The following is an 18,598-nucleotide window of genomic DNA, read 5'->3' on the forward strand; positions in this document are numbered from 1 at the left end:
AGCATTGGACATACCATGTGTGGCCAACTGTTTTTTCTTTTCTTTTTTGTTGTTTGGATGTTGGGGATTAAAATTAGGCATTTAGGCTCATGGACTATTAATCTAAAAAAAAATGGTTATTCCTCGTTTCAATTCGTTTATTTAATTTTAATTTGATATGAAATTTATTATAATAAAAAGATTTTTAAAACTTGTTACATTAAGTTTAAAATATGTAGAATTTTTCAGTTTTAATTTTGTTATCTTAAAATGTCAAGTAGAAAGTTGAAGTACTCCTATCTCAATTTATGTTAGACGTTTTTCTTTTTAGTCTATCACAAAAAAAAGTCTCATTATTATAATTAAAAATAATTTAACTTTAAATTTTTTTATTTATTTTAAATAAAATAATTTATAAATAATAATAGTATTTTGAACCATAAATTCAAAAAAAATTCTAATTTTTCTTAAACGATATCACATAAATTAAAATCAGTATTATTTGTTGGGATTGTGACATTTGATTTTGTAATGTGTCCCCATCATTGCTGAGTCAATAAACCCCAACATAGCTCCAAGAAAAAGACTATATAGTAGTATATATATTAAACACCTTCCTTCCTTCCTCCTCTCAATTCATTCTCAAAAAACTATACAAAACATTAAAAAAAAAAAATAGAAGAGAAGCAAAATCACATCTGAAAGCACTAAGAAAAAAAAAATGGATTCCAACTCAGATTGCAAGGTAAGGAACTCTCCCTTGAAGTTATAAACATTTTCTTTCATCATTTTTGGTCTTATCAGTTTGCTAATAATTTTCAACTTAGGAACATTCATTTCTTTATTATAAATCGTGGTGAACTTAAAAGAACACATCTTTGTTCTTGTTTTTGCAATTTTCCTCAATTTGTGCTCTAACCCACAATTCTTTGTTATCATTATTTTTAATTTCTGTTGGTACATTATATTTTGTATGTTTCATGATATATTATAAATTGCTAAAGGATAAGATTTCTTTGGATATTTACTTAAAGAAGGCCACATTGTACTAGCATTGTGCACTTTGAATTTTATATGAGAAAATAAGGGAACAACACGTGTCCACTTTCTAGAACTATATTTGTGATTCTCCTTTGTCTGAACCTTTAATATTTGGGCCTCAAGAAATCTAAGTAGCCCAATCACATCACATAAGGGGAGTCCAAAACCTATTTGAACCACGGACAGATAAAACTGACACAAATAAGCTATATTTTTAAAACGTAACTAAAATAAGCTTAGTGTAGAATTTTATTTCATTTTATAAAAAAAAAAAAATTAACAGCAACCGTTAATTATAGATGTCTAAATTTTGGTGTAAAACGAAATTTTTTCTTAAAGTCATTTGTAAAGTGAAATTTCATTTTTATAGTGTAAGAAATAGTTATACTTTATGAAATGTAAGAAAAAATTTCGTTTTACACTAAAATTTAGACGTCCACAGTTAACGGCATAAAATTCTACACTAAGCCTATTTTAGTTACATTTTGAAAATGTGGCTCATTTGTGTCACTTTTATCTCTTTGTGGCTCAAATAGGTTCCGGACTCAAATAAGAGAAACTTATCGAAATATCAGGAGCTAATGACTTAAATACATTTGCAATATTACGAAGTTTATCAAATTTTGGTGCATCTATATACATCCAGATATATGTATCTCGAAATATATGGGGTCAAAATTAGGTATAATTTATTCTAAATACATGATATCCAAGTGGATTCGCATGTATGTGGTATACATACCAATCTCGTAAACCTCTCTCTCATCTTGCTCGTCACTCTCCTATGTATCTGAGATACATGACTATCTCGCTCGTCTTTCTCTCCATGTCACTCGCCTCTCTCCTTATTTTTAGTGTATCAGATAACAAAAATTCATGTATCTAGGTGTATCTTCCTCAATATATAATAGAAAACTTTTAATTAGTGATAAAATACATAATAATTTGAAAGTATAAGTAGAATTAGTATATGTCGTCTGAATGTATATCTAATAAGGTAGTTTCTCCTCAAAATAATGAGCTGAATGATCCATAAAACGCATTGGACACTTTATTTAGGATGATTTACAAGAATGACCTTTGGTGAGGGTCTTGCAAAATTTGAAATTTTGACTTTGCTTGTCCCATGGTCAAAAAGTCTAAACTTGTACTTACTTCGTTCTAATTTGTGTGATGTAATTTGACTGGGCATAAATTTTTAAAATATATGAGAAACTTTGCAAAGTTCCAGAATCATCCTAAAAATATTTAAATAGGAAAGTACATCTCTGTAGACTTTTTGCCAAAAATTGGGATTCAACATGAGTAAAATATTAATAATGTTATTAAATATTTATCAAATAAAAAATATATCATTCTTTTTTAGAATTGACTAAAAAAAAATGTCAGATAAGTGAATAACTTTATAACAAGTTTTGACTTTTGGTTTTAAATGTTTGCTCATAATAAACGGAGGGAAGGGGAAGGGGGTTGAAAAAAGACCACCCATTTTCAAGGTCTGATATAATGTCTTGCTTTATTTCTTCTTTTCTAGAAAAGATTGGGTTTTTACAAAACTAGGCTATTTTCGCGTTGGTGTTCATGGAAAAAATGGTAGGATTTCATGCTACGTTAAACGTAAATGTCATGTTGGATTACTCACAAATCATACCCCGTGGTCATGATTTCAAAGCTATATATAAAAAAGAGGGAAATAATACATTTCAGAACTGTGGCATGCAACCATGCCATTTCAATATGAGTTGAAATGATGCTAGTTTCATTATTTGTTAGGAAAAGAAGAAAAGTGTAATGCAATCAATGCTGCTCTGCTGCAAGCTGTACATATCCGAATCACGCAACAGAGAAGCTCTTGAACCTATTGAGCGCGCTGCCAAACTTGATCCGGAAACAGTCATTATTAACAAATTTCCGGATCGCGATTACAACCGCGTGAACTATACTCTTGTATCATATGTTATTCATGACAGCACAGGCTGTCCCATTTACAGCCCCTTGCATCAAACTGTCTTGGCCATGGTTGCTGCAGCCTATGATGCAATAAACCTTGAGCAGCACTCTGGTGCACATCCTCGCCTTGGCGTTGTGGATGATATTCTCATTCATCCACTGGCGCGAGCTTCACTTGATGAAGCTGCTTGGCTTGCTAAAAAGGTTGCAGCTGATATTGGAAACCGGTTTCAAGGTTAGTAAAAAGTTTGCAACTTTAAGTGACTTCTTCTGTTCTATCAAGTGATATGCTATACTGACTTGAAAATACAAAATGAACCGGTTTTGGGGCTCAAAGTATGTGTATATATGAAAAACTTCTGCACGCATTCTTGACTCTCTGACTCTAAATTCTTGATTCGTGTCTGAATACAGTACCTGTTTATTTATATGCTGCTGCTCACCCAATGGGGAAAGGACTGGACACCATAAGGAGGGAGCTAGGCTATTACCGGCCTAACTTTAGGGGCATCCAGTGGGCAGGGTGGGCTCAACCTGAGCAGGTCCCGGTCAAACCCGATGAAGGTCCAGAGGTGGTGTCTCGTGCTAGAGGTATCGTGATGATTGGAGCTCATAAATGGGTAGCTATGTACAACATCCCAATTATGTCCACGGATCTCTCAGCTGCTAGACGTATTGCTCAGAGGGTGAGTGCTCGAGGTGGAGGCTTACCCACCGTGCAAACTCTAGGCTTGTTTCACGGTGAGGACTCAACCGAGATAGCTTGTATTCTTTTGGAACCTAACCAAATCGGAGCTGATCGTGTCCAGAACCATGTTGAGACACTGGCATCTCAAGAAAGCTTGGATGTAGAGAAAGGGTATTTTACTGATTTGTCACCTGAAATGATCATTGAAAGATACATGAAATTAATTTCCAGTTCAAACTGATTCATCAAGTGTAAACTGTGTATAAAGCTACTCAACTCTGCTTTAAGCTTCTGTCAATAAGAGAAATCAACTCATCAGTATTTTCTTTCCATTCCAATTGCTGTTTGAATGGATCTGAAAATGCATCCTGACCTATCATTCTTTGTGAATGTAATAGAACATTGGAAAATAGAATGGTTGCTTTCTAGTGGTTAATTTTCATATCTTATGATTGTATGGTTGTTTGTGAAATTTCCATTTTATTTAATTTAAGCTGAGGGTCTATCAGGATTAGTTTATCTATCTCTACCTATTTGTGGGATTACTGGGTCTGTTGTTTTTTGTGAGATTTGCATTACAAAGCAAGAGTTAATTGTATGCTTCAAAAGATATCACTGGATGTTATGCCACAGATCAAACTATTGTTAGATCACACATTTGGTTATGTTAGGTTAAATTATACATTTTCTATGATAGCACCAAAAAATATTGTTAGATGACACACATTTGGTTGAACCGATCTTTCATGTTATGTTAGGTTATATTATACATTCTCTATGATAGCATCCGAAAAATATTGTTAGATCACACATATTTAGTGAAATCGGTCTTTCATGTTATGTTAGGTTATATTATACATTCTCTATGATAGCATCCGAAAAATATTGGGACAAACGATGACGGGTTAGTACTAAACTTGAAAGATCATTGCTAACTGAGAAGAAAAAAGCAAAATTTTACATTTGAAACTGTAATCTATCCATACAACAATGTACAATTTGGGGTAATCTGAACTCTCAACCATTGAGACAAAACTACATCTCAAGAGGCTCAATCACTTGTAATTTTCTTTGATTAGTAATATAGAACATAATGAACAAGGCGAAAACAACGTTAGCAATCTTTTAACTCTTAGTTGAGCATTGTTTACTGCGAAAATCTTCAGATAGCAGTTTGTTCATTAGCTCATGTAACCTGTTGGCACCAGGACCAGGTCTAAACACCGAGTCGTCTCCTATCACAGAGCAGGGATCAGCTCCATCAGCTGAGGTTCCATTACACCATGCTCCTGGTGCAAAACGATGTGTACGACCAAGCAATTCTTTATCAATCTTGTCTAAGACAGGATCATCCTTGCGGAATTTTCGAGCAAATGGTGCACTGCTATTAACCATTTTGTTGAAGTCTTTCACTGTCAGTGAAATAGGATGCTGCTTGGGAGGGGTGTCCCAAGCAATGTAATGTAGATCATGGCCTATTGCTGTGCTACGGAACTCTTCGGTGTTGCAAATTACTGTGTGAAAATAGCCTTCTGGTGAAGAAACAAAATTTGTGTAGTACATGAGCAGAGTTCTTGGGAAATTATCCCACCCCCATATGCAGTACTCCACAAAAGAGCGCGTCAGAACCACCCAAGCTGAGCCTAACCGCAAAAAAAAAAAAAAAATTTAGATATAAGCATGAGATTAATAGAAGTTTCAAAGAGCATTTTGCTTCAATAATTTCAAAAAGGGAGAAAAATCCCGTGGCTAGAAGTCGAGGCCTCTTAAAAATGCCGAGTATATCATCACTAGCAGAGCAGGTCATGAAGGTATAAGCGAAACAGAGAATCTTAAATTTAGTTTGAGTTGCTTCTCATATTTCAGAACTCAAGAAAAACGCGCAAACTGAACATAACAGGTAAAAAAACATAATCCTTGTGACACTAGTTGGGTTCACTTCCGAATTCTGAAGGTCAAATAAACTTTACCTGTAAACAATGTAAAAGCTGTAGGTAGTGATCGCCGTTGAGAAGTTGTGGCAAGGTCAGATTTCTTAGACAAATAAAGACCAGGATCAATAATAATAGGTTTAGCTCTCTGGTTCCTACAACACATTAACAGCACCCAAATTAACATTTCAAGTATTTTCTGTACAAACAGAAAAAATATCATGCTTGGATACTTTAAAATTGAAAATTTTAACTCACTTACAGTTTCCACCCATGAAGCAGCATATTTTCAATGAAATTCAGGTTTCTGGACAAATTAGAGAAAGCATGGAGCAAATCTGCAATATTTAACAGACAGGTGAACTTCATTTTCCATGAAAGAAAGGAGTGAATGAAGAAGCGAAAAGTTAATAAATTACACAATGCCCTAGATTCCAGAACCTAACATTTTAAAAAGATTTATTACGAAAAAAATTAATTACTAAATAACGAATTCTTGGTTTCGTTCATGTGCATTTGTAATAAAGTACCTTCTAACCAACTAGAAAAGTCTAATCAAAAGACATAAGCTGACAATTGGAACCCAGTATATGGAACAACCATTTGCATCACTTGCCAATGTATCATTTCTACCTATCTCTTTCAATTTTCTGCAGAAGGTTATAATGCCCACATGAGGCCATCAATCCTCTTGTTAGCGAGTGCTATCTTATGGTAGGTGAAGTGCATCAACCCCTCGTAAATTTGCATGTACTTCACTATCTCTTTCCCCCTTGGCGTCCAAAACACCGCCTTATTCCCGCAAGTTTCCATCTTTAAACCAAATGTAAGCGCCATAATGCTGATGATGCAAGCATAACAGATTTGGGAAGCAAGGAAAAAAGGTTTTCAAGAATTTGTTGTTTTGAGTGGTAGAGGACGAAGGTGGTGGGATGATAGATTGACGTTGAGGATAGAGAGGAAGATATAAAACAAGTTCTAAGAAGGTTTCTAGTAATACTTAAACTACATAAGATAGGTGATTGATTTGAAGAGTAAGAGGAAGGTCTTGTTAGTTAACCCTAAATATACATAGTTTCATGTTAGTCCCCCCCACCCCTATATTTTCAAAGTTATCAAGTGTTCAAATCCACAAGAATACTATTTATGGCACATATTCCATCTTCGGCGGTTTAAACGTCTTTAAACTTTTAAAGCACGTTGTGTGAGTACGTATTGTCTCCACAGCATTTTGACATCTTAAATCTCTAAACAAAACATTAAGATGAAGATAATCTCAATTCATGATAAATAATCTGGAAGTTTGGGAAAGAAACTCTCCAACCTTGGCAGAGAAGTGAGAACCTGCAAGCTTCTGAATGCAGCATTTTCTTACATATTTCTTTTAACCACAATGAAACATGTTACCTTTTTCCTGCTACTTACATCTTTCCTCCCATATTATAAAGACAGTTTTTCTTCCTTGGCCCTATGGCACTATTACTCAGTGTCATTTGAAGAAGTCTCTCACTACTATTTTCTAAAAATGTCATGCAATAATAAATTTTCCTTGCACTTGCAAGTATTTATTGTTTTCTCCACCAAATTGAAGGGCAGAATTGTTATGGTCAACAGAATGTACCATGTTTTTTTGCTTTATAGGTGTGCAAGGATTGTTTTATATTCTTGCGAGAAGAGAAAATTTAGGGGTCAGGAAAAGGACACGAGGACAAAATCATTGATACAAAATGATTTTAAGTGCTACATTTATTTAGCTTTAGATTTTGTTATCACCTTCCATGTATTCTTCTTTTTCCAACTTCAATCAAATATTGTCCAAATGCCTATCTCAAACATTCGCTAAGGGAATGCATCTTTTATCTCCTTATATGGTTTTGGGCAATCTTGAAATCATGGTTGAGGGAATGAGTTGTCAAAGATCCCAAACGGGTCAAGATTATGAGTTTCCAAAGGTCCATTTTCTTAACTTGATAGAGCTAAACCATCCCCATTCTTAGTTTACCTAATAATGGGTGCTAGTGTTATTGTTTCACGCTCCAAATATCCAAATCTGGGCATATGGTTGTTAAAATGTTCCACATTATGGTCATGGCAATCCTCATTTCAAGAGCTAATTTTGAGTTACTTTAGGGCCAATGTACATTTTCTTAACAGGTGTAATCAAAATATCCAATAATGTTTGCTTGGTTGACTGGGAAGTTGAGGAGGATTTGCATTTGTTGGAATAAGGAAAAATTGCCAGTAAGAGCTAATGTGTGATCGCTAAAAATGATATGAAGAGAGAAATGACAATCAAATGCAAATGAGAGATAGGAAAAGTAGATTACTGATTGCTATTTAATTGTTTTGGTAAACCAAATATATATGCAAGAAGGTGCTTCTATAGACACAAGCAACTCTATACAACCTTGCTGAGCCTCAAAAGTTCATTTGATAGATGGATTGCACCTAAAGTTGCATTGCCCATCAGAAATATGATTACGTTTAAGGATCCTTCTTTTGAATTAGGTGATATCTTTTGCATTCTGTAAGTAATTCCTTGACTTTGTCTCTTTACTTATTTTTACCACCTCCAACTCTGTAATTCCAGCCCAATTCTCTTTGTTCTTGATATTTTAATAACCTTCTCTGTTCTTGATACCTCAATCAATTTCTTTGAGAATTCTATACAGTGATACTGAAAACTAAGAATAGAGCCTGCTTTCCTATTTTTTTGTTTTAATGCACATTCCTATCACCTCCACCAAACATCAGCACAAGTTATCTTTCATATTTTTAGCCACAAGATCCAAAATTTTAAAGCCCCAAACCCCCTGCATTGAGATGAAGCCGTCATGATGATCTATTTGGTTCAACACGAGGAAGACCCTCAAATTGTCCTACATGACAAAACTATAAATAACTCCATAAGAAACAGCTCTTAAGCATGATAAGGAATGGACAACTAATCCAACCTTGTCATGCAAGGTAGATACTCACCAGGTATTTTCAGCATCATAGATGATAACAACACACAATTCTTATGGATCAACATGGATTGCAATTTCATAATCAGCTTTGTGCTTAGATTGGTAAAAGAAACTGTAAATTGAAATGGCATGTTATTTTACCCACATTAAAATGGAGCTTGACATATGTAAGTAGATTTCTAATTCCATTATGTTCTGAAGTGGAACCAACTGCATCCTTGTGGTCATTGTCTTGCAAACTAGAAACCACATTATATGTTCACCCCTTTGTTGTTAATTATACTTTATTCTTATCTCCATCCTATATAAATGAACCCTCTTGACTAAAGCACAATGTGAGAGAAGAAAGTCTAAATGTGGTTATTGCACTTGCTTTGTTGGAAATATTCTAAAGTAATTGTTGAAATATCGGGGAAGAGTATAAAGATGGATTCCAAACCCATAGTATCATAGGGTTGTAAAGTATCTTGACAGTTAAAATATCACTAAATTTGGCATTTAAAGAAGAACGATCACTAAATTTGGCATTTAAAGAAGAACGATCTTTTTTTGGATTAAACTGATATGGAAAGTGGATCAACCACCCAAAAGGTATCTGACTTGTCAAACAAAGAAATTCCATACATTGATTAAATTACCACTTCATAATACAATTCGGCTCTTACCTACTATCCTGCCGAGCACTACCTAACAAGTTCCTATGAATGTCAGACACAGAAGGTAGGCACACCAGCAGCAAATACGAACTAGAATTTGTTAAAACTATTGAACTACTTTTCAGAAAAAAGCACCTATTCAACAAAGCTCGTTCATCCATTTTTTCTTTCACAAATTTTAAGGCCCCTCCCAAAAGAGAGCTTTAGCAATAGATAAAAAGCTTAGCTGAAGGGGAGCCTAGATACTAAGTACTTCCTCTGTAAGCTGGTTAAAAATCTGTCTCAATCACTGTAACAATAATTTGGCCAAATAGGTCATGCTAAATCATCCCAAATACAGATTCCTAAATATGCTCTAAAATATAGTAATTGGAATGTCACAATCATGCAAATTAGCAATGAATGTACTTATGCGCTAATTTCACTAATGGAAATCTACCAATCACTTAAGTTATGACAACTTACCACATGACGAAAACTCTATGTATCTGTAGTAGTCAGAAGGTTCTGTAAGGATGATTTGCTTTCTTAATTTTTTTTAGCTGTAAGCTGCAAATTGTATGGAGAGGGCATGTTTTCTAAGGGTGATACTGATTGTATAGAGGAGGAAATGGTTTGCACACTAGATTTTGGAAGGATAGGTGTTTGAACAACACTATCCTGATGAATGATTACCCCAGCCTCTATCAATTATCATGTGAACCAGACTCCACCATATCTTAGAATAGGGAGAACAACATATGGAGTCTTCTTTTCAAAAGGAACCTACAAGACTGGGAGATTGAGGATATGGTTTTTGAATCTGTTATACAGGCTAGAAAGTTACAAGACAAATATGCAGTTGCCAGACAGGCTAAGATGGAACAATAACAAGGAGGGAATCTATTCAATGAAATCTGGCAATTCCAGAATATGTGCCCAGTGCAACCTGATTGACAATTAGCCATGGAAATTGATATGGAGGATCAAGCTGCCAACGAAGATAATGTGTTTCAGCTGGACAGCCCTTTATGAAGCATGTTTAACCCAGGACAATCTCAGTAAAAGGAACATTCACATTGTGAATAGATGTTATATGTGCCAGCAGAATTTTGAGTCAAACAACCACCTATTCCTTCACTGTAAAGTGGCTTCAGACATATGGAATATGTTCTTCTCTATCTTTGGGCTGAGTTGGGGAATAACCACAGAGTACTAAAGAAGCATTTGAAGGATGGTGTAGTTGGAGAGTTAAGAAGGCAATCAAACAAGTACGGAAGATGATCCCTGCAAGTAATTTTTGGTGTGTCTGGACAGAGAAGATGTTTTGACGGTTTATCAACTCCAATTTATTTCCTTAAGGCTCGATGTTTAGTATATTTATAGGCTGGCATAATGCCTCACCTTATAATTTTTTGCCCATTGTTAGTCTCTGATGTAAAGCAGCTAACAAAGTTTTTTTTTCCTTAATTTTTGTATTTTACACATCTACTTGATGCCAGTAATGAAATTTACCATTACTCCACCAAAAAAATAATGTTGCAACTGGACCTTCAAAAGTTCAAAATAACCAAGTAAAAAGAAGCTAATAAACAGAATATAAAGAAATATATGATCGACGACCTATAGCACAAGGAAGTAGCACACTTACCATCTTGAGTCATTAGTGGATAATCTGAAGCACTAAGATTGATAAACCAGTCCCACTTTGAACTTTCCCTCAGCAGAATAGATATAGCTTGAAGGGTACAAGCAAACATCGTAGGGCCTTTATAAGTCACTAAATTTGACTGTGCCATTACTCGCACATTCTCTACTTTGCGGAACGTAGGATCATTCTTCACTGACATTGTTAAGTTCAACCTTTCTCTAGGTGGAGCCTCAAGATCCATATGTAGAATGTACTGGTTCCTCGGGTGATAAACCGCTTGCAAAGTCCTCATCATTCTGTGACTGTCACCCTTTGTGCCTGATATCAGATAAGCAAACCTAGGTGGTTCATTTTTACCAAATCCATTTGATTGAAATGACTGGAAATCAGATTCCACAAAATATCCATCTGACTCAGCTGGCCTAGCAAAAGAAACCATATCCAACTGCACTTGATCTCTTCCATAGGATGATGAATATAACCCAAAAATCGTTGTTGTGAACAGCGTAATCGACACAAGCAAGCTCACAAAGAACGGTATTTTCCAATGTCTATCACCATATACCCTACCAGAGTGAGAATTACAATTTTTATCATTAAACACTCTTCCTGAATAAGAATTGGCATATTTCCTCATGCTCAACAATTGCTTCTATACAAAAGAAACCAAATTTCACAAATGAGTTGCAAGCAAAAAGTTTCCAAGACTCGACCTTTTCGCCTTGATCTTCTCGAAAGAAAGAAAAGGATGAAGCTTTACCATCAAAGTGAAAAAAAAGATGAAATGGGCTATCAGCAGAAATGGTTGTTTTTATAGAAAGAGCACTTGAAGCTCAAAAGCTTCCAAATTTCCACCGACGAAAAAGTAGAACTATTGGTGTTGGGTTTTTACTATCCAAAGAAACTGACCATTACAAGTAAACTAACCAATAAAGGCAATGATGAAAATTGAAGAAAAAAAAAATTGTACGACTATACTGTGGTGGACTACAGAAAAGGGGGAAAAACCATGGAAATAGCAGAACAAATTCAAACAAAATAATACAAACAATAAATAGATTCCCCTTCTTACCCCACTTTCCTTAAACCTCAGATCTAATAGCCCATTTAAACAAACTAGTTCAAGAAATTTACTTTGTGTCTTTCTCCAAATAAAAAGGGGTTTCAAGAACCTCACAGAACTTAAATCAAACAGTTGTCGATCTAACAAATAAAAGAAACTCAAAACCCAAATGGGTTTGATTCAAGAACTGATCTTTAAGTATAAAAGTCCAAAAAAATGAAAAAACATTACTTGGGTAGGGAAAAAAAGGCAGCAAAAGTTTAAAGAACCCCCCTTTTGGCTCAATTAATCAGAAAAAAAGACTGATTTTGCTGTTTAACGCGATTAGAGAGAGCTAGGGGTTGAAGGCAAGAGAGGGAGAGGTGACCGTACAGATTGCTTAAAGTGTAGGTAATGACCTAATTTGTGTATACATTTAATTTGTGATTATACACTAGTTTAGTACGGTATTATATATATAATGGAACTGCTAATTTGGAGTTAAGAACAAGGAATACAGTTATATTAGTACAAGTAGTAAAATATGCAAAGGGTTATTAATGAACTACTTGCTGGGGTAACAAGAAAGTAGAGGTCTTGGGTTTCTTCACTTGTAAGTTCAATTAGATATATGCAAAAATGTGGAGTTTTTGATTCTGAATGTTAGTTTTTACTTTTTGCGTGGTGAATTATGATGCGTTTGAATGTTATTTTTTTTCTTTAGTAGTTGACGGTTTTTTCACTTATATATTTAATTGTGGTAAGTTGTAACGTGTTGAATTCTATTTTTTTTTTTAGAGGTTTTATATTTTTTTTTAATTGGACATATATAAAAATTTAATGTTTTTGGTTTTGAATGTTACATAGAGCCCGTTTGGATTGGCTTTAAGTTGGTCAAAATCAACTTAAAGTCCCTTTTTAGCTTTTGGACGTGTTTGTCTAATGCTGACTTTAAGCCATAAAGTTCTTAAAGCAGTCAAAAATGAAAAGTTAGGATTCCTAACTTTTTTTTTTTCAAAGTGCTTAAAGTCATTTTCTTTGACCATGGAAATTATTTTTATATCCCTTATATTTTAACTAAATTCTCAAACTATCTTTTTTTATTCTTTTAACCCTAAAATTCACATTATAAGCACTTTTATCCAAACACTCAACTGTTTATTTATAAAAATAACTTTCAGCACTTCAAAGTTCTAAAAGCACTTCATACATAAAAGTTACTTTTTTTAAGCTCATCCAAACGGGCTCATAGTTTTTATTTTGCGAGTTGTGCCGTGTTGAACTCCATTTCCCGCAGAAATTTAGATGAACTCTTTCTTTGATTTTAACCTAAGTGATGGACTCTGATTTTAACCAAATTGATAAGTCTCAAAATTAAGCATATGTTGAGGAGATGATTGTGATTTTGTATCATTGACTATATGGTAACCTAACTCTGTTTGAATGCTTTTTACACATTATTTCATAATAAATCGTGATATCATATTATTAGTCTATTTTGATTGATTAATTTTTAAGTAGCTTATAAATTGAAAACTGTTATAAGTTAAAAAATAAAAGAGGTGCAGGCTAACTTTTTATTTTGATTTATAAGCTGTTTTCAATTTATAAACTGCTTAAAATAAGTTCATCCAATTAAACTAAACTATTTATTAGGGCTTATTTTAAGCACAAAATGACTTTAAGTTAGGCAGTCAAACACTCAAAAAAAGCTGAAAACAGCTTATAAGTCAATCCAAACGGCCTCTATATTGTATTATGTTAGCTATAATGTCACACATTAATAATTTGAAGGACTAACTTATAAGAAAAAGCAAAATACAAGATAGAGTTATGATAAAAGATAAAATAAAATTATTAAATAATAAATAAAGACATAATAAGCAGAAGAAAAATAAGATAACGATATGACTATATCAGATTGATCGTTACACAATATAGAATCTTTCATTATTACTACGGTAAACTTACCGATACAATACAATAAAATTAATTGTTAAAATAAATAATGTATTTAAATTAATAACACAATACAATAGATAACGACCATTCAATTGGATATATGCAGGAATTTGGAGTTTTTGGTTTTGAGTGTTGTTTTCTATTTTTGTGACGTGTTGAACTCTATTTGTCTTCAATGTTAACCTGATAGATAGACAAAATTAAGCATATGTTGAGGAGATTATTATGGTTTATGAGTTATTTGATAATCTGAGGGTTAGTTTGATTTGATGGGATAAATAAAATATTTCAAATAAAATTCTCTATCTCATTTTTTATATGGAGTAATTAATTTTATTATTTTAGTACAAAATAATTCCTAAATTAATTAATATATAATTTCACATTCTATCCTCAAATTGTTATCTTTTATCACACCAACCAAACAACCCCTAAAGGAGTTGTCCCTGGTTCTCAAGTCGCCCTTCTCAGCTAACGTTTAATCAAAGATTTAGTTAAAATTTAATGGGGCAAAAAAGAGTTTTTGACGTACTTGTGTTGAAAAATAGTTGTTCGGAGAAAGTGTGTTTGGACATATATTTTAGCAGGGAAAAAAATTAGATTTTGTGAGTGAAATTGAAATTTCACCCAAAAACTTGGTCAACTTTTGGAAAACTAACCAAATTTCATAAATAAATAATATTTTTAATTTTTTTTAAAAAAATTTACTCTCAAAATCTTTGATCAAGAGAAAGTTTAGTGGCAAAAGGAGTAAGAACAACACGAGGAATCTAATATGGTTGGAAAAAAAAATTACGAAGGATTAGGAAATCCAAATTAGTACGAAGAACTAAAAAAAAACATATTTTTCTTTTTGTTTATAAAGTCTTCCATGATGCAAATTCAAATTAGTACGAAAAACTAAAAAGATGTACTTCTCTTCAAATGTTTCTTTCGAATTGGTATTATTCCTCTTAGTTGGATTATTATGTACACATATGCATTGGAATCTTTACCAAATTTTGGAGAAGAATTCATCTCCCAATTTTTTTCCAATTTAATCAAAGTTTACCCTCAAATTAATCAAAATAAATAGCGTATGCCTTCTTTTTCCAATTTCAGTCCTCGAATATATTTTGGTTTCCATTTAGTGTTTGATATCGATCCGTATTGAGGCCTGATTAAATTCGAATTCACGTCGAAAATTTTTACATGGTTTGGAGGGGGGAAGGGGGACGTTTTCTAGCTACTTTATATCCATAGATTCGAACTCAAGAACTCTGATTAAAAATAAAGAAATAATTTTCACTCTATCACAATCTTTATTGATCGGTCCTCCAATATAAATCAAGTCATTTTTTCAATTTTTTGTCAGTGTAGTTTCTGAATAATAGATTTACTTTTTAAAAAAAATGATTTTTTGAAGTAATGCAGCAAATTCAAAAGTCTGTACTTTTATAGTAATGACAGAGATCTTTCACCTAACTGAAGTTTAATAATTCTTTCCGTCTAAAATAATTATTTCCTTGTATAAAGAAGTTCACCAAACTACAATTTGATCAGATTATAAAATAAGCTTTGGGCATAATTATGTCGATAATATAAATTACGGTGTTGACTATTGTAAATATTTTTAAAAGTTGTACATCGGAGAGATTCTAAAGTCAAGTTGCTCGATTTTTCATGACCAAAAAAAATTATTCAAAATCATATAAAAAGTCAAAAAACATATATTATCTCCACCGATAAGATACATTTGCAGAGTCATATCACACACAATTTAGTCGGTTACGTTATACGTATATCATAGTCATGCTACCATGGAATATACATCTAATGGATTTTGTCTGTTGGGCTTTCCATTGTTTTACACTTTTGTTTGATGGAGACCCTGCAGATTGCAGACAAAAACGTGCATTATTAAGTTTTGTAAATTTTGAAATTTGTACGATCAATCTTTGTCCATTCTTATACTTCATCTTTTTAGTAGTGTTTAATCTTAAGAAACATTTAATAAATATGAACAATTTAGTAAACTATCAATTGTATTTATTAATTGCTTAATAAGCATGATATTTAATAAGATAACACTTATTTTGAAACGAATGAAGTATCTATTTTCTTCAGCAAAGTGTCATTTTGTAGCTCGGCTTTAAGAAAAGAAGTAAAGAACTTGTGGTTTGTTTTTTTGTACGGATGTGATTGTTTTCCGGACGAAGTGCACGGACATCCAATTTTGACATTGTCATTTAATTTGTATCAACCTTTTTAAAGTATTGTTGTACATATCTCCACTTCGAACCGTTTCGAAGAATGTTTAAAATTTTATATGATTGAAGTTCATTCAAACGTGATTGAAGTTCTGTCATTTTGCCTCATTTAAGTCGTGTTTAATTGAACTTTAGTTATATATGACTAAAGTTTAGATAAAAATGACTGACTTTAGATTCTACATATCCAAATGGATATATATATGCAAAAAAATAAGAAGATGAATTTGGCGTCAAACCGATTGTCTCGAAAAATTTCTAAGCCAAATTACTTAATTACACAAACATTCCTATCATATTTATAATTCTTCCTATAGTTTGAAATAATTACATATTGTCTCACTAATTAATAATTTTATATCAGTCTTCAAGTCAGATATATCTAGATACATGTATTTTTTTGCTACAAAATACACTGAATTAGAGAGAGAGACGAGCGAGATAGGAGGAAAACGAATGAGATAGTCTATGTATCCAATTTTCATGCAAATCACACTAGATACATGTATCTAGCTAGGATGCCAGATACATTCTAAAATAGAGATACATAGGGAGAGAGACGAGCAAGAGAGAGAGAGGGGCAAGCGAGAGATGGAGAGAGGAGAGAGATGAGAGATATAGAAGAGATACGGGCGAGATAGGAGAGAGGTGAACGAGAGAATCAGATACATGTGAATCTACTTGAATACAATACATCTAAAAAAAATTACACCTAATTTTTTTACCCCATATATTCGAGATACATGTATCTGGATGTATAAAAAATATATGTATCCAAAGTCCAAATTCTGATAAGATTTGTAATATTGAAAACTCAACGTGAAGAAAAGTAAATTGCTCCTAAATTAGTGGGATTTGTGTTGTTTGCCTTCTACTTGTTATCCAATGAGTTGGGCTTCACAAGGCATAGTACGCCCCATGGTGGGCTTGGCCCATTATCTGGACAGATGAAAGAATACTTTGGTCCAATTGACAATAACCACTTTCTGATAGCTAAGCACAACTCAACCACAGTTTCAAACTCTAATTCTTTAAATGTGAAAATAAAATTTAGACAAAATACCTTCAGCTAAAATACAAATTTCTACAAAATGAAATTTCGAATTTTAGTATATCATATTATAAATTTATGGTAGTAAATTTCGATCATCAACACATTATGCATATAATTTCACATCTTGACTAAGTGTATTCTAATCTAAATTTTATTTTCACATTATAATCAAATTAGACCGCATTTATTTTCATTAAGATTTAAACGTCTGAATCTAGATGTATATTTAAATGATTAAGACTATTTGTTTTTCAATATTTGAATATACATAATTTATTTATATGTACATAATAAATATATAATTCAAATAAAATTAATTAAATATTAAAGTTAATAAAATTAAATCATTATTTGATAAAAACAAGAGGAAACACTTATGCTTGCTAGTGATGGTGAAGATAGTTTGCAGTGATGGTGATGGTAATAGTTATTGTTAGTGGCTAGTAATAATGGTGGTGATAGTTGTGACAGTGGATGTGGTTGGTGTTGTGGTGACTGTCATAATGGTGGCAATTGGTAATAGTACGCATTGGGATTGTAATGGTGAAATTGGTTGATGTTAGTAGTTGGTGGTGTTGATGATGGTGATTGAAGAATTTGTGGTGGTTGATGATGTATTTATGATAGTTGTCGGCGATGCTAGTTATGCTGATAGAGTATTTGTTAGTAGAGATTGTGGTGCAGGTGGCGGCGACGGAGGTGGCGAACGAAGAATGATGGCGATAATTGGCGGCGGTCTGGCTGTGATGACGTAGTTTGTTGGTAGTAGAAATTGATTGTAGTGATTGTTGTGGAGGAGATGTCGACAACTAAAGAGACGGTGTTGGTGATGGTAGTGGATATAATTATAATGATGGTAGAGGTAAGTGTGATAGTAGTTGACAGTAATGATTAACAACGGTGGTAATTGTGATGACAGAGGTGGTTGGTGGTAGACGACTGTAATAGTGTTGACAATGGTGATGGTGGCAGGAGTAATAGAAGTAATTGATGGTGGTGGATGTTGATTGTGGATAAATTGATGGTGAATATTATACACAAAAAAAATATTTTTTAATGATATTAAAATTATGTTCATGATCTTAATCATTAAGATCTATTCAAATCAATTAAATAATTAAAAATCATAATGAAAACAAATGTACTTAATGATCTAATATATCATTCAAATTCACACTTTCATTAAATTCAAAAAAAAAATAAGACCTTATTAACTAATAGACAAATGGAAACGGCTCTATAGTTAGTTTTTACTCCTTATCGGTCAATAATTGTGACCGGAAGTTAGGTATCCATTTACTTTTTGTTTGATTGAAAAAATATTTTCCATTTAATTGAAACTTTACAGATCATTTATTTGGCTTATTGCCATTAATGTGCTAACTACAGAAATTTTAGATTTACTGACAGCATTACTTTAATTTAATTTAATTTTAAGTTTTATTCT

At 32.9% G+C, this 18,598-nt stretch overlaps 2 protein-coding genes across 2 annotated transcripts; one reads left to right on the plus strand and one right to left on the minus strand.

Moving 5' to 3' along the window:
• Positions 1-614: 614 nt before the first annotated feature.
• On the plus strand, positions 615-4,094 carry LOC129893299 (uncharacterized). Its single transcript, XM_055968809.1, has 3 exons — positions 615-724; positions 2,794-3,205; positions 3,385-4,094. Exons 1-3 carry the CDS (start codon positions 701-703, stop codon positions 3,897-3,899), a joined length of 951 nt encoding a protein of 316 aa, XP_055824784.1. The 5' UTR covers positions 615-700; the 3' UTR covers positions 3,900-4,094.
• Positions 4,095-4,590: 496 nt separating this feature from the next.
• On the minus strand, positions 4,591-12,470 carry LOC129891935 (beta-glucuronosyltransferase GlcAT14B). Its single transcript, XM_055967426.1, has 4 exons — positions 10,845-12,470; positions 5,852-5,927; positions 5,629-5,744; positions 4,591-5,301 (listed from the first exon to the last, which is right to left on the minus strand). The coding sequence occupies exons 1-4, from the start codon at positions 11,479-11,481 to the stop codon at positions 4,784-4,786; spliced, it is 1,347 nt and encodes a 448-aa protein (XP_055823401.1). The 5' UTR covers positions 11,482-12,470; the 3' UTR covers positions 4,591-4,783.
• Between the last annotated feature and the right edge of the window lie 6,128 nt (positions 12,471-18,598).

Source organism: Solanum dulcamara, chromosome 6, assembly GCF_947179165.1.
Source record: "Solanum dulcamara chromosome 6, daSolDulc1.2, whole genome shotgun sequence".
Taxonomy (NCBI): Eukaryota; Viridiplantae; Streptophyta; class Magnoliopsida; order Solanales; family Solanaceae; genus Solanum; species Solanum dulcamara.

Bases quoted from the DNA above. Each gene is read 5' to 3' on its own strand.
- LOC129891935 (XM_055967426.1), bottom strand. From the start codon at position 11,481: ATGAGGAAATATGCCAATTCTTATTCAGGAAGAGTGTTTAATGATAAA. The intron at 5,745-5,851 runs GTAAGTGAGTTA...AATGTGTTGTAG, and splicing joins CTGCTTCATGGGTGGAAACT to GAACCAGAGAGCTAAACCTA. The intron at 5,302-5,628 runs GTAAAGTTTATT...TTTTGCGGTTAG, and splicing joins AGCTTTTACATTGTTTACAG to GCTCAGCTTGGGTGGTTCTG.
- LOC129893299 (XM_055968809.1), top strand. From the start codon at position 701: ATGGATTCCAACTCAGATTGCAAG. The intron at 725-2,793 runs GTAAGGAACTCT...ATTATTTGTTAG, and splicing joins ATTCCAACTCAGATTGCAAG to GAAAAGAAGAAAAGTGTAAT. The intron at 3,206-3,384 runs GTTAGTAAAAAG...GTCTGAATACAG, and splicing joins TATTGGAAACCGGTTTCAAG to TACCTGTTTATTTATATGCT.